Source organism: Lepisosteus platostomus, chromosome 20 (genome assembly GCF_059453375.1).
Source record: "Lepisosteus platostomus isolate fLepPlt1 chromosome 20, fLepPlt1.hap1, whole genome shotgun sequence".
In the NCBI taxonomy this organism is placed as follows: domain Eukaryota; kingdom Metazoa; phylum Chordata; class Actinopteri; order Semionotiformes; family Lepisosteidae; genus Lepisosteus; species Lepisosteus platostomus.
Genome location: NC_142630.1, coordinates 1,706,051 through 1,721,297, shown reverse-complemented (window position 1 = coordinate 1,721,297; position 15,247 = coordinate 1,706,051). Strand labels below are relative to the sequence as shown.

General features: G+C 47.7%; 2 protein-coding genes across 7 annotated transcripts; both read right to left on the bottom strand.

The window, feature by feature from the left end:
• Positions 1-53: 53 nt before the first annotated feature.
• On the bottom strand, positions 54-10,989 carry LOC148644225 (mixed lineage kinase domain-like protein). Of its 6 annotated transcripts, XM_088614336.1 has the most exons (12): positions 10,824-10,914; positions 10,397-10,464; positions 6,771-7,220; positions 6,486-6,590; positions 5,857-6,028; positions 5,067-5,167; positions 4,732-4,864; positions 4,108-4,192; positions 3,510-3,649; positions 2,867-2,916; positions 2,112-2,252; positions 54-1,316 (listed from the first exon to the last, which is right to left on the bottom strand). In XM_088614336.1, exons 3-12 carry the CDS (start codon positions 7,216-7,218, stop codon positions 1,267-1,269), a joined length of 1,425 nt encoding a protein of 474 aa, XP_088470462.1. In that variant the 5' UTR covers positions 7,219-7,220; positions 10,397-10,464; positions 10,824-10,914; the 3' UTR covers positions 54-1,266. The 6 variants fall into 6 exon arrangements, with proteins under 6 accessions (XP_088470462.1, XP_088470457.1, XP_088470459.1 ...); XM_088614331.1 differs by lacking the exon at positions 10,397-10,464 and having other exon boundaries at positions 10,824-10,989; XM_088614333.1 differs by lacking the exon at positions 10,397-10,464 and having other exon boundaries at positions 6,771-7,257; positions 10,824-10,937.
• A 307-nt stretch (positions 10,990-11,296) lies between these two features.
• LOC148644224 (cilia- and flagella-associated protein 20-like) lies at positions 11,297-15,160 on the bottom strand. Its single transcript, XM_088614346.1, has 6 exons — positions 14,614-15,160; positions 14,076-14,155; positions 13,075-13,186; positions 12,775-12,963; positions 12,269-12,379; positions 11,297-12,025 (listed from the first exon to the last, which is right to left on the bottom strand). The coding sequence occupies exons 1-6, from the start codon at positions 14,695-14,697 to the stop codon at positions 12,020-12,022; spliced, it is 582 nt and encodes a 193-aa protein (XP_088470472.1). The 5' UTR covers positions 14,698-15,160; the 3' UTR covers positions 11,297-12,019.
• Between the last annotated feature and the right edge of the window lie 87 nt (positions 15,161-15,247).

Here is a 15,247-nt window from a genome sequence, read left to right as displayed (position 1 = left end):
TGTTTCTCTTCTGATTCTGAAGAAGACCTTTGAACAAGTCAAGACGTTGAGGATTTTGAATATTCTAATCAGGTACCTTTGTACTCTTCTTTTATTAAAGACTAAAAAACAAACTTTTTTATTTCAGCATTTTAGGAAAAACAATTCAACACACACAGCATTTAATTGCATAAAGAAGGTTGATACCTTCCTGGGTCTTGATTGAAATGGTTCAACAATTACAATGAGCAGAAGAGGTTGGGTTGGAAACATACGAGCGACTGCTGCTGAATCATGCACCACCTCGCATTCCGCAGGAAAGATCGTCTCTGCTGCTCACAGGTGTCAGCTCCTTACAAACCTCACCTCTCCACAGTCTTATCAAGTAATAAGGAATAGAGCTGCACGGGGAACAAACAACCGTTCATCGGTACGAAGCAGGTGTTTATAAAATGATCTTTGTACCAGACCAGTCCTGGTTGTTCTCATTTGTCTAATACTTATCTAGATCTGTGCCTTATAATTTAATAGATATAAAAATTGCATCTTATAATTGCAAATTGCAAAAATTGCAACTGTTTAATTCAGATAAAAACAGTATTGAAAAACTGTTGTGTGCACAATTGCGGAACAGAGAAAAACTCGTAAATCTTTTGCATAATCAGTAAATCAGCTCCTGGGTTAATTAATGGAACAAAGTACCACCAGAAACAATTGAGGAGGAAAAATGGTTCCACTGTCATTTACACAAAGCTGAAATAGTCCTTGATGATTAATGATTTAAAAAAAACTTGACCTGAGTTTTCTGCTCCAAACCAGGCTTTCATGAATACATCAACAGGAATTATTATCCGCAAGGTGTGTAATATAAATCCTTCCGGCTCTCCGATACGATGACCTGTAAACACGCCTCTCACTCTCATGACACCTGCTATCGTGTCACACGCGAGAGCAAATCGGTCCAATCCATCTGCAGTCTACACGGGGCATTCCAGCCTAGATTCGGGGTCTCATTCAGTTTGCACCAGGACCCCCAAACTTCCAGATCTTTAGAAAATTCTAAGCTCAGTCTAGTAGTATAAAAATATGCCGTGCTGGTGTTATCGCTTCCCCAGACCCTGGTGTTTTTATTTCTGGGGATGACAGTTTTCCCAGGCCTGACAGCGGAGGTGCGTGTTTGAGAAAGCTGGCCTGTTGTCCGTGGTGCGGAGCTGGGGGGAACAGGCCGGCAGCTCTCCGGGAGTCTGCGTCTCTGCCCGGCCCCGAGCTCTCGCAGGAGGCCCTTCCTCAGTCCTCCTCTGCCTCTCGCACCGCCCTCCGGAGCTTGTCCACCAGCACTGCAGCGGGAGGGGAGAGAGCAGAGACGGGCCGCGGGTTAGGACCACAGCCCAGGGCTCGTGTCCGCCACGCGCCGGGGTGAAAAGGTCACGGAGACAGGACCCTTCCGCCTGGAACCTGCACAAAACACTGCAGCCCCCTGTCCGTGCTCTGCTCTCATACCTGGACCCAAGAGCCACTCTTCTGCGCACTGCGATGAGGGGACATCAGGGGACTCCCGCGAGCTCCCTGGGTAATTATTACCCTTTCGTCTGTCTGCAGTACCGAGTCACAGGGGAGCCGGAGCCTATCCCAGCAAGCAGTGGGCAGACGGCAGGCTTCACCCCGGACAGGACGCCAGTCCTTCACGGGGCACACAGACTCAAACACACACTCGCACCAGGGCCCATTTCCCCAGAAGCCAATTAATGAATTGCTTACACCTCTATATTCCACTCACAAGCGCTTTACAGGTAATGGGGACTCTCCCCCACCCCCAGTGTGCAGCCCCACCTGGATGATGCGCCAGTCTGCTCCCCACACACCAGCTCTCAGCGGGGAGGAGAGCAGAGTCATTAACCTACTAGTATGTCTTCGGACTGTGTTGGGGAAACCCATACTGGCAGGGGGAGAACATACAAACTCCACATAGACAGCACCCCAGATCTGGAACTGAAACCAGGGCCCTAGCACTGCAAGGCAACAAAGTTAACCACTGCGCCCCCGCGGCCTCCCTAATGTTATATTACAAGGCAAAGTAGATTGCATGATATTTGCCCTCGTCTTTTGAAACGTTTTTCGTCGATGTCCTGTACCTCCGGCGGTGGGCCTGTGGAAAGGATCGTACGATCGGCAGTCGTCGATCAGCTCAGCCAGGTGCTCCGGGCAGTCCGGGGGGAGGGGCTCCGCCTGCCGCTCCACACACACTTTCTGGTAGATCTGCGAGTGTGAGCAGCCTGGAGAAACAGCGCCGGTCTCAAAGCTAGGCGGTCTTACACATTTCAGCCACTAGGGGGAGAGGGGCAAACACAAGTCGCCTCCGAAGCAGTTCCGCTTAAAGGGGTGAACGTGAATTATCTAGACTTGTCTCGGCTTGTCTTGGTCTCGGGAGTGAAAAGCTACAGCTGTGCACTGACTTTAAGTTGAAATGATTTAATCAATTTATTAATCAATACTATGTTAACATAAGGGGATGCCAGATAGCCCTAAAACTCCACCCAGATTCCAAAAGGTGCGTCTTTCTTCTGCTAGTCACAACACTGCTCCATCGGCGTCCTCTGTTACTCTTCCAGAGGCAAACACTAACACCACTGTGCTGCTGCCTGGAGCCAGCTCATCCCCCTTTCAAACAATATAATTTCATGTCACTTCGGATGCTGAAGGGGATTTGTCCCTGTAGCTCATAACGCCTTCCAGGAATATGCGTATTTCTGAAGAAACGGCAGTGTTTTTGCCTCTCATGCCAGCGAGAGTTTGTGTATTGGCTCTGCTATTGGCTCTGGCCCGGAGATGCAGGCCCAGGCTAGACTGAACAGCCATCACTTATCCCCCAGCACGCACTGCAACATACCTTCGAAGGGCACGTTTCTTGTCGCCACTTCCCACAGGACGATGCCGAAACTACACACAGGGAAGACACATACCAAACAATTCAGAACGATTACAGTATTTACTGTATACTCTCACATTTCAAAAAGTCCACAGCTTAATTGGGATGCACAGGAATCAGATAGGTTTCAGGGTGCAGTGCGGGTTTACATGAACTGCAGACTCTTAATAGTGTATCTTGTTGACAAACTGCAGACTTTCAATATTGGAAAAGTGCTGTGTGCTTCACATATGCTCAGAACTGGAATGGTCAATGGTCAATGGCTTTTAATTCATAATCTCTATTTTAATTTCACATTTATATGTGGCTTTATATTGTTTTCCGTTTACTGTATTTTTATAGGTATTTATAAGTATAATTTATGCAAATTGCCTTGAGCGTGCACTGGATTGAAAGTTGATTATAAGAATAAAACGATTGATTGAAGTATCACTGAAGGACGAAGCTCCCTGATCAGGCTTTTGTCTTCATAAAGCAGTAAGAGCCTCTCTCATACCTTCTCACCGCAAGGATCATACAAGAGGACAGCTCTGCCCCCTCTGCGGGGGGCACGAGCGGGGGGCTGTGGCGCTGCAGTGTCCGCGGATGCAGAGCCAGGGCTCACCTGTAGATCTCGCAGGGCCTGTCGTACTGGTGGTTGATGCTCTCCAGCTGCTGGGGTGAACTGTAGGCCAGGCAGGTTCTTGTTTGGTCTCTGTTCTTGCGCAGGGAGGTCTCTGTTTTAGCCAGTTCAAAGCCTCCTAGCTGCAGTCACACAGACACAGACCCTCAGCGGTGAAGCATCAAAGGAGAAGGTCTTTCTGCCTGCTGCAGTACTGTGCTTTCTGCAGTCATGGTTTCTGTGCCTTCCATCTCGTCTGCTCAGCTCTCTGGCCTGAATTCGCTTCCCCGTGAAGGGATTAGGAACAGATCTCTCAGGAAAGATTCCTGTGTTTTCAATGGCTTGAAGGAACATCTGTCGTTACAGAAATTGAAGCCATTTAAAACTGAACAAATATTTTATGTACAGTAATATATGTGAATTAGAAAATCAGAAGTAGAGTGATTGCATTCAGTCTTCTGGGTAATGTTATTTTTATTTTTAATTTATTTGCACTGTTTATACAGTTCTAAAGACTCTGTATGTGTAAAACATAGCTGCTTTGAAGCAAAACAAATTTCTGAGAACTCAGCCAAGAAAGCATTATCGTAGCATCTCGTACCTTCACCCTGTATCCAGCGTCCACCAGGAACTTGCTGCTGTTGATGGAGCCATGGACTCTAAACTTCTCCTCCGACTGGTGCAATCTGAAACACACCAGGCCAATCAAAACATGGAGGCCGTCGCAGTGCACTGGGCCTGATTTCACTGGCAGGTCATCTTTTAATGGAGGTCAAGCTTCATTGCCTTCTGTATCGCATTTACAATAGTAGCAGCATCATCCCCATTATTAGTACATGATCACTATAGTGACTCATGTTAGGTGGCTGCACTAACTGGTGTTAGTCGACCAGTAGGTGGCACTCTTCCCTCTTGAAAAGGGATTTCCAAACCAATGCCCCAGTATCCCAGTATGGAGACAGTGGACAGCACTGTACGAGGTGCTGTACTCTGGCCCGTGTTGACTGAGGTCCTCACTACTTGAACACTAAAGATGCCAAGGCTCCGTTTGAAAGACGAGGCGTATTAATGCTGCCGTCTACACATATGTGAAATATTGCTTCAGGCTTGTGCCTTTGGTCTCCTTAACATTTTCCCTTAATTCAGTGGGTGAAGAAATATCTAATTTCTCTTAGAATTGTATGCCACTGTTATTTTAGTCGTATTATAATTGATGTACAGGTACCTGTAGAGACCCTGAGCAGCATCCAGGCACATCTGGGTTCTGATCTCCCAGGACAGCGGCTTCTTGTCCAGCACCTGGCGCAGGCAGCCCTTCTCACAGTACTCCATCACGATGAGGTAGCCTGGGCTGGGCCCTGCAAGAGACACCGGCCGAAAGGCTGCTGAGACCCCTACAGACCCACACAGCTTGCATGTATCTCAACCCTCGGTATTTAATCGGCAGCTCTGGAGCTCTTGAAACGGAACTGGGCTCTTCTGTGAAAGTGCTCATCTGCCCCACTGTCCAGCGGACTACAACGGGACGAGGGAGTAGAGGTCCAGGGCGAGCAGACTCACCGTCCTCGTTCAGCACGCAGATCCCAAACATGCGCAGGATGTTGGGAGACTCAAATCGCTTCATGGTTTCCACCTCCTTGTTGAAGATCTTCCTCAGCTGCCTGTGGAAACAAACAGGATCCTGAGAAACATGCTGGCTTCTGCAGCGGCGTCTGTCACCGACATCGATGTTTTTAAACATGCAGGACACACTGATTTTACCATCACAGGAGGTGCCACTAGTGACCTGAAAATTGAAGGCATTCAGTGCACATTTCGAAGAAACTTCTAAAAATCTTTGTTGCTGTTGCTGCTTTTCTGGATTTCACATTGCATGTTCTGGCTACTTCCAAATCCAAATCTTGTTTTTGGTTGATTTGCAAAACATACAAGATGTCCCTTTCTCTCCAAGAGCTTCTGTAAAAGACCCTCCAGTGAGAGCAGATCACATCACAGACCCTGGTCTCCAGCTCTTGGACTATTGGGATTGATGCAGCCTGTCTCCCTGAGAGAGTCACAAAAGCCATAATGCACTCCGAGTGATATAATCTCGCTCATGCATAACTAGCTCCAGATTTATAAATTGCCCAAATGCAAGCTTCAGAAAGTAAACATGTACACGAGACTCTCAGCTCTGTTAGGTTGTTAACACATCAGTCAGAACATCTGATGTGTTTTTGCAAGGTGACACGAATTGCCTTCTCTGCTTTGCAATCCTTCTGGGAAACAGGTGTGTTAGATCTTTGCACCTGCTGGCTACCAGCTTTCACTCAGGTGTGCAGGCTGCAGTGCAGAATTCACCATGGCTTACTGGGGGCTGGTGTTCAGCGGGTAGGTGTATCTCTTGATGGCCACGGTGAACTTGTTGTACTCCCCCTTGTACAGCTCCGAATTGCCGGTGGTCAAGATGGGCTTGCTGTCGTAGGTCAGCTCATCCACACGGATTTCCCTGATGTCCTGCAGGTGAAGGCTGGGCCTCATTACTGCTCACAGGGAATGAGAAGCACAGTGTCAATGACCCGACACACAACACTGGGCCTCAGGGCAGAGGAAAAAGTCACAGAACATGATTCTCGCATCACAAACAATCACACCGAACAACAACCCTGGTATCTGCACTTGAAACCATTGTGCTTGAAAGTTCACAGTGTCAGATTGTTTGGGCTTTTGAAAGCAGTCATCAAATTGACACTGTTAAAAAGTAAGGATGAGAATTTCATCCTGGTGCTGCGTGTTCTTGGAGAGCTCATCAGCATGGGCGCAAAGCAAAGGAGCATGTTGACTCCCACAGCAGCACAGAGCCTCGTTAATGAGTCACTGGGAAGGAGCTCAGAAATGCTTTGCTCATGTGAAGAAAGACAAAGACCCTCTAGAGACTTTGAGAACCCAGCGGTGTGACTGGGTGTGTGCTGATGAGACACGGCATGAAGGCACGCTCACAGGACTCCAGCAGGCCCCGGATCTGTTCCACGTCTTTCTGGGTGGAATCCACCGTCTCTTCCACTGCCTTCATCCTGGAGTTCGTGTCCTCGCTTATGGACAGCACTGGGGGGTGGAGAAGGACACAGTGAGACAGCGAGCTCTCATCCCGCAAGGGCACATAGCCGAGCTGATGTGCGTCAGGAGCACAGGCGGGTCTGGGGGGGCCATGGGTGAGAGGAGTGAACACTGGGCAGGGGGCAGGGTGGGCACACAGAGGGCACGGGGGACAGCTGGCGGCCTTACGTTTCTGCAGCTCCCTGTGGTCACTCTCCCTGTCCGCGCCATCCTCCCCGCGGCGCGCGGACTCCCTGAACACACTCTCCAGCCACGCCTTCTGGTCGGCCTGCAGGGCCAGCGAGAGCACCTGCGCCGCGTCGTTCAGCCGCTCGTTGAGGGTCTCGAACTCCTCCCCCAGGTCGCCCACCCGGAGGATCCTCTTCAGGCAGCTGGCCGAGGCGTACCGGCGGACCAGCTCCCGGCCCGACTCCAGCGTGCCCTTCAGCTCCCGCAGGGCGCGGCTCACGGCCTCGGGCTGCCCGCCCGGCCCCCGCACCCTGATCACCTGCACGGGCACCATCAGCGCCTCCACCCGCCTCGCCAGCCGCTGGCAGCGCATCTTGTTGGCCTTCACCGCCGCGCACAGCGAGTACAGCTCCTGGGCCAGGCCCAGGACCGGCTCCACGAAGTCCATGGCTGGGCAGGGGGAGAGCGTGGTCAATCAGTCAGGGGGCTGCGTGCAGTCCAGAAGTGAATCAATGCTCTGCATGAGCAGGGAAACAGACACTTGTGGTGTTGTATAATTACAGAAAAGACATGTGACACTTAAGCATTCCACTGTCCCATACGTGGAAATCTGTATGAAGGATCTAAAGGTTAATGCTAAATATAGTGGTCCTGAGATATACAGGCCGCTTGTGCAGATCTGCATATAGAGTAGATCAGGCAGGGAGGGCAATGTCTGTCTGTTCTCAGAAAAGCCCTTTTCACAACAGAGTGAACCCTCACCAAGCTGCGCCGTGACTTCCTGCATCCCTACACAAATACTAACTCTGTCCACAACACAACAAACGGTATTTTAGTACAGGAAGGCAGGCAATGAAGGACACAGGTATGTGAAACCCAATCATTCTAAAAAGCTTTGACAGTCATAAAGAGAGTCATGTCATATTACTTTCTGTGTTCACTGGACTCGATTCTCCCCCTTTTTGCCTATTTAATAAAGCACACTCACACACACATAGAATTTCAACAAAACAGAAATGCAAAAACGCGCAAAACATCACATACAGTGTGTTCTCTGCAGCATAAACACCTCTTGTGTTGAGCCTCTGCTTCAGGCACTATCCTTCCTGAAAACCATGCAAAACAGCCTTCATTTGACTGCTGGGTGGGGCTGTTGAGCACATTGTAGTTTTAAATCAAGTTGTTTTCAACAAGAAAAGATCCCACCCTACCCTTACCCATCTCCAACGTGATGCATCTGCTGTTGAAGAGAACTTGAGCAAAACAAACCGAGAGATTAAGAAGGGAAAAAGAAATACTGTGCTTGTGTCGTAATACCTGGTTTCAGAGAAATGCCAAAATCTAGAAAAAGTGAAAAGAGGGGAAGGGGAAGTGAGAGAAGCCAAATGGATAAAAAAAAACATTCATGCTTCCAAAACACAACACAAGAAAGGAGCTTGTTTTTAAGTGTCCTTTAAGTGTCCTCTTATGCTAAAGAAAAGAAGACAATGAAAAAAACCAGACAGATTCTGAATCTCTTTAACAAATCAGAAGCCTGGATATTTTTTACATAAAAAATCTAGTTTTTGTCTTGTGGTTACTGTGTGGCAATGTGTAAAAACAGATTTACCAAACAAACATCAGAGATAGCCTTTTCCTACTCAAAATTTCATACAAATTCTGTCCTTTCCTCAAACTGAAGCTCCTCTCCTACATCACATCAGAGGACATGAAGTTAGTCAGGGCTGCAACTGACATCCTCACCAGTGCCTTCAGGCTGACAGCAGAGCCGTGGAACAGAACTGCTTGGGGACGACAGATCACACTGCTGTCCCTGGGGCCTCTGGAATTACCAGGTCAGGTCAGGGCAAGAGCGAGTCAGAGATCAGGAATCCTGCTCCAGGGATTGGGGTTTTTGGGAATTGCCCAAGCGTGCTGCACACTTGAGGCAGGGCAGAGCAGGACAGCGCCTGAAGGCTGACGACTGTCATGATACTCTGCTTAAATCAGCTGTTAAATCCGATCCGGGAAACTACAGTACTGGAAACAACCACTCCTACTTCTGTTACTCGTCAAGTTGTGGAAACAATAGAGCCAGCCTAGAACAGTGACAGAATAATGGTGTTTTAAGAGCCAACCAACACGGATTTAGAAAAGACAGATTTATCATAATAGTCTTTGAACACTTAATATGGTCATTTGACTCATCTAAAGCACATGACATGACATATTTAGATTAAATTATAAATCTGTGCATCAAATTATTAATTTATTAAAGTATGCACAGGATCTGCCTTTTTGGTACTCCCGTGTCTCACAGAGTTCCTGGAATGATTTGTAATGACTTGGTCAGTATAGACAGTAGAGGCCCGTTTCAGAACTTAAAGTGGAGCTAACCGATAGGAAACAGCACATCATCTGAAGGCGAGGACCTGGCAGAAGTAAGCAGTCGTGTACGCAGGGATCGGTCTGAGGTCTGTTGTTCTTCCTGATTCAGATCAATGACTTAATTCAGGTGTAGTCAGCCAGTTAGTTAAATTCCAAGATGATACACAAAATGAAGGACTGGCAAACAAAAAAGCAGTAGCAAGTGACTCAGATAAAACCGAGGATTGGGCTGACACGGAAAGGGATGTTTAATGCTGATGTTTAAAATAAACGCAGAATAGCTGTGAAATATCCATCCATTTTCTAACCACATCTTCCAATAAAGAGTCACCGGGGAGTGGGAGGAAACACAGATACACACACCAGGGACAGCTTCCCCAAAGCTAATTATGCTACCAGTGTGTCTAAGGACTGTGGGAGAAGACCGGACCACCTGGAGGAAGCCCATGGGAAGAACATACAAGCTCCACACAGACAGTACCCCAGGAATTGAACCCAGGGCCCCAACACAGCAATCCTAACCCTGTGCCATCCCGCTGCGCAACTTGAAAGAACAAAACAAAGTAATATGAAAGGATGCAGTGCAGACACACTCACTGCAAAGATCTGACGATGTGCACAGAGGCAGCTGAAGGTCCTGACTGCACCTTGGAAATATCAACATGTCAGAGGCAGACACAGGCCCGGGCAGGACAAGCACTTAAACCTTTAAGCATTGCAACCAACCTCTCAACTCTCCTGCTGCGTTAAGAAAGGTACCCACTAGAAGGAATTTATCAGTTCAACTGGGTTTTTCTTTAATTTGAAAGAGCAAATTTTGGAGTCACGTTTTTAAGAACTGAAAATGAAAGGCTTTGTGAATAATGGACCAGAATCACTGCGGTGTCTCATATCAGATTGTAGCTAAGCTTCTGTGCTGAGGTTCCTGGTTCAAAAATCAGTTTTAGCTCCAAGAGAAATGAATTCCAGATGTGTATGCTCACTTACCACAGACCAGTCCTGTAGAGGCCTCCTCCTTTCAATTACAACTCCTGAACAATACGCCAGCACTGAAGTCTAGCACTTCTTGCTCACAGCATTTTCCAAGTACAGACAAGCTCACATTAACACAGCTTCACTCACACCCTTTTAGCATAATTAGGTGCGTGTGCTTTGTGCTCTTGTGAAATAGAGCAGTATGAGGCAATCCATTGTCAAAGGGCAACCACAGCTGTGACAGACTTCCGTCAAAGAGTGTGAGGTTTCGGGGAAAGACTGACCTGAACTCCGCGGCGCTGAGCCTATTTCACAGTTTCCCTCAATTTTCTGAACGGCTCCGCATTTTAGTCTTGTGAAAAACACAAGTGCAGAAGCTGTAGCTTCATTCCCACACTGCTCATCTTAACCCCCCCGCCATCAGATCGTTCAGCCCGTTTTACCGCTACAAGCGTGTGGATCTTGGTTTGGACTTGAGATGAAGTCTCATACTGCATACCACCAAAGCAGAAAAACATCAGGATTTCAATCCTCCTTTCAGTATTCACAGGACAGCAGCTGTATATATAATGAAGTCACAGATTCTTTGTACAAAATAAACTTCCTTAGGGTTTTTCCTGAATCAAACCACAACCCTCACCATCTAAAAGGTGATCCGATGTTTCTTTAAGAGTCACAGTTTGTTCATCCGAGTCTGTAATGCATAATTACCTTGAGTGACCAGGGAGATCTTGTCTCTGCTCTGCAGTGAACTGAGATGTTTTCTGTTACTCTGCTTGAGCTGGAAATGAAACCTTTTGCAGCCCCTTACCGTTTGAAGAGCAGGGCCGCTCCTCCCCCGGGCCCTAGTGCCTGCCCACATCCTGGGTGAGCGCACACGTCATGCCGGCTTCGCAGTAGCGGAATGTCCGGACATGAAATAATAAGAACTGGAAATTCTAGAGTTTAATCAGACCTGTGGCTGTGAAAATAACATAATGGGACCAACCGCAGCTCTGTAACCCTCTCTAGACCAGACACACACACAAATAAAAAAAGACGAATCGAGACTGTCAAAATAAACATAGTAAGAAAACTCTATATAACTACATGATAAATCAGCGAGGCAGTTCACAGACGTCAACACCGTTAAGTTCCCCACTGCTTTGGCAGAACAATGGAATGAAATTCTAATAAAACATGTGCTTAATCCATGTGATTTTTATTTTGTAGTTCATTGTAAAATTTATAATATCCACAAAAAACGTATAAGAAAATAATTATTGCAAGCTGTCTTAACATCAGTAAATAATGCTTAGTTCTCAAGGTAACAAAATACATCAAGACTGTCATAACATGAAACTGCATCTTTTTTCAAGATAACTCTGAGAGTTCAAGCTGTAATCTCAGTTTCTGACATCTGAACAGCTCTCTTCAATTTACCAGTCACCGTTGAGGACTGAATCGCAGGAATTGTAACAGCCAATTTTAGATCTGGCATTCTTCAGTGTAAAACTCAAAACATTTGTTACCAAATAAACTTCACTTGAACACATACTGCATTTTTTCTCACAGATTAAATACAAAGCCTTTATCAACCACACACTTAGCGTAGCGTCATCTTGATTGCCAGTAGCACTTGTAATGATGTTTTCTAGCACTGCAGAGGTACAGGCCCTCACACTGACAGCTGGGGCCTGGTCATTTAACTCAACGAGCTTCAAGTCCTTGGGGTGGCTGCCTGTTTTCCCCAAGTCAATGACCCTGCAGGCCCCTCATGCTCCTCTGAAAAGAAACCTTTTTTCTTGCCTGAACAACTTTACATATTTTTAAATACACATATTTGTACACGTAAGAAAGAGAGTGCAGTGTGAACCGTGCTCCCGGTGCCCTCAGGCGAGGTTCTTCAGCAGGTCCAGGTCACTCAGTCAGTGCTGGCGAAACAAGTTGAGAAAATCCGTCAGATGTGTTTTGTTATTCAGGGGTTTTCAGAGTTTAAACACAAAATTTGTTTCTAACATTGACATCTGACAGTTTTCCTTTTCCTGACAGCCCAACCTGTTTTTGCACTCTTCATCCGGGGTTTTGGAATATACATCACTTTCTAGAAGCACCTGGCTGACCCAGGTGCCCGAGTCTGCTCCAGGGGGTCTGCGCACTGCCTGGCCATCTCATACCTTCGCCTTGCTCTGCACTGGGAGATAGAGCTTGAACTCCGCTGGAAGCTCGTCTTCAGAGTAGAGTCTGTCAGAGAAATAAACTCTCCGGGTCCGACAGTTGGCGTGAATCTAAAGGTTAAAGAAAAGCCAACAGGTATGAAGCAGCACCATGGCAGAGACATGGAGAGGGAAAGAGAGGAAAGTGTGTGGACAAGGCCTTACAGACAAAACTGGGAGAAGCATGAACAGGATGAGAATAGGAGGGAGGTGAAAAAGGCCAAAGTTGGGACCGAGAGCTGACAGTGATGTATCCTAGGCTTGAGCTTGATGAACTGAAGAGCTTTTTAGTCTGCTGGTTCGAGATGGAGATCTAGGAAGGGAGCACTGTGGCTGAGTCAGGGGGGAGACGGGGAAGCAGCAGACTGGAGTTGAGAGCCTGAAGGGCTGATATCATAGCTCAGGGCCTGAGGGAACAGCAGTAGGGCGCCCAGAGTTCCTCTGACCTGGGGGAGCACAGGGCTTACCTGCACGCGCAGGGTCTCAATGTAGTTGGTGCCGTAGGCGCGGCGGGTGAAATCAGACAGGTTGAACTGAACCTGGTTCCAGCCGTCGTCCAGTCGCATGGGCATAGTGCAGATGAAGGGCTTGACCCGCGTGGTGCTCTGGTAGTTACTGGCCCGAAAACGCCGCCGCACGTTCTTGTCATCCAGAACCTACGCAGACAGACACAGCAGTCACCCACGGGATCCACTCAGCCGCGCTGTGGGAGGGGCAGTATGAGGAAGTGATGTCATGAGACGGACAGGAAGGAGGAGTGGCCCCACCTGGACCTCAAAAGTGAAGTACTTCTTTAAGTTCTTTATGATCATCACCAGGAAGGGCAGCTTGATGCCCAGCGTCTTCTTGGGATCTGCTGGGCAGGTGATGTACGTCGTACTGACCGGAGAAGAGGGAAAACAGAAAAGGACGCAGAATGATTCTCACATGAAACAACATGTTGTTCCGTGATCAAATTAAACGAGCTCCTCACACCTTGTTACTCAGTTCAGTCAATTTAGATGAACAGCTGCTATGTACATGCTCTGGGGAGCACTGGAGACATATAGTACTAAGATCAAAAGACATGCATCACTCTTGTCAGTAGCTTTGTTGGAAGAAGCGATTGTGACCGTCACGCAGTGGACGCCCTGCTTGCTAGATGTGAGCCCCACTGAACATCTGTGGGAAGAGCTGGGACAGCTGGGAACAGGCACATGCTTGTCCAGGCTCTCCGAGAGGGCCTGACGCCTGGCGAACAGCAGGGTCACAGATGACAAGCTTCATTGCGCCTAGTGAGAGCCACACACTACTAGCCTGCGACTTTAACAGCAGAACGCTCCGCTGTTGACAAATGTGAGCTGGCATACAGAATTTACCCGTGTGATGTCTGTTCGTGGGCGGCACGATGGTGCAGTTGCTAGCATTACTGCCTCACGACACTGGGGCCCCGGGTTCAATTCCCGGCGGTAGCTGTCTGTGTGGAGTCTGTATGTTCTACCCACATTTGCCTGGGGTCCCTCCAGGTGCTCCCGTTTCCTCCCACAGTCCACAGACACACTGGTGGGTTAACTGGCTTCTAGGAAAACTGGCCTTGGTGTGAGTGTGTGTGCATAAATATCAGTGCAGGTGCAGAAAAAAGATGTTGTTGCAGTTGTTGTTTTTCTGATAACCTTGAGAATTTGTTGTAGTGAAGTGATAGGCTTATTCAGTGTAAATGTGAGCTCTCACTGATCTTGACTCCTGGTGAAGAGGCAGCACTAGGTGAATGGGTAGTGCACAGGCATACCTGACATTGGTCCCCTCAATCTCCAGGACTAACGACTGGATATCGTTATCTGTGATTCTCTTTATGTGGCCATTTCGGACCTAAAACACAGACCCACCGGATACAGATGAAGTCCGGACCCGACACACACCTGCGTACAGACCTCGCAAGGAAACGGCTCGTTATAGGGAATGCAACTATGAGAAATTCACCCGGCTAGAAATACTTCAAAAAATCAATGGAGCAAGATCAAACTAACAAGTTCTACCGCTAAAGATAACAAAAATCAATATATCTGATAGGGCGGCATCCGTTTATTTGATGCAATGTGGAAAGGTGATACTTATTTTAGTGCATTCGGCGAGATACGCGCTATTGCAGGAAAACACTGGCTCAATATAAATGCCCAGAGCGCAACATAATGACAGATAAGAGATCAGGCATAATGAACCATAAGAGAACATGGCCTGCGCGTTCTACGTATCTTACAAAGAAATAAAATTAAACTAAAAGTACATATTATGCTGAAACAATAACCAGAATGAACCAGATGTCTTACCTTCTTGTCCCATATCTGCAAAGGCTTGCTACCCACGCTGTACAGTATCGACAGGAAACCGCTCTGAAACGTGTTTTTAAACATGGTCCAGTCCCAGAGGACCGCACAGGCAGCCCGAGGAATGAAAGGAATTAACGCTGCAGCTGACCGGGGAAACCCTGCTGTTGTACCCCGACTCTTCTCAGACGACCAGGTTGGGGGGTACCGTTTCTCTCGATTCGTGCAGCGGGTTGGGGGAAAAAAAGCACGAACGCAAGAAATGTGTTAATAACTTGGGTTCAACAATGAATCCTTATTATTATTGATGATAGGAATAAACTCCGCTACACGTGTGCGCAACAGGCTCCAATGTTGCTGTTCGCCCAGATCATAATCAGGGAACTTCACTTGCAGATTCATCCGCCACGACAAGGCGAAAAAACAACAACGAGGTTATGAAAAACCCACAGCCAGCGTCTTATTATTCTTCTTTGACCTTGTAATATATTCAGAGTATGCGATAGTAAACCAGTGTGCCCGTGTTCGTAGGTGAGGTGCACGGTTACCATGGAACTACTTTGTATATGATGACGCTATGCAGAGGGATTCAGTCGAATGCGGACGTATAACGCCTACCACGCCGCCGGGCATCGTT

Excerpts from the sequence above, each read along its gene's own strand:
- LOC148644225 (XM_088614331.1), bottom strand. The coding sequence starts at position 10,974 with ATGTGGGCAGGCACTAGGGCCCGGGGGAGGAGCGGCCCTGCTCTTCAA. Across the intron at positions 4,865-5,066 it reads CTGCGTGCTGAACGAGGACG|GGCCCAGCCCAGGCTACCTC; the intron begins GTGAGTCTGCTC and ends TGTCTCTTGCAG. Across the intron at positions 1,317-2,111 it reads CCACAGGCCCACCGCCGGAG|TGCTGGTGGACAAGCTCCGG; the intron begins GTACAGGACATC and ends CTCCCGCTGCAG.
- LOC148644224 (XM_088614346.1), bottom strand. The coding sequence starts at position 14,697 with ATGTTTAAAAACACGTTTCAGAGCGGTTTCCTGTCGATACTGTACAGC. Across the intron at positions 14,156-14,613 it reads TGCAGATATGGGACAAGAAG|GTCCGAAATGGCCACATAAA; the intron begins GTAAGACATCTG and ends TCTGTGTTTTAG. Across the intron at positions 13,187-14,075 it reads ATTGAGGGGACCAATGTCAG|TACGACGTACATCACCTGCC; the intron begins GTATGCCTGTGC and ends TTCTCCGGTCAG.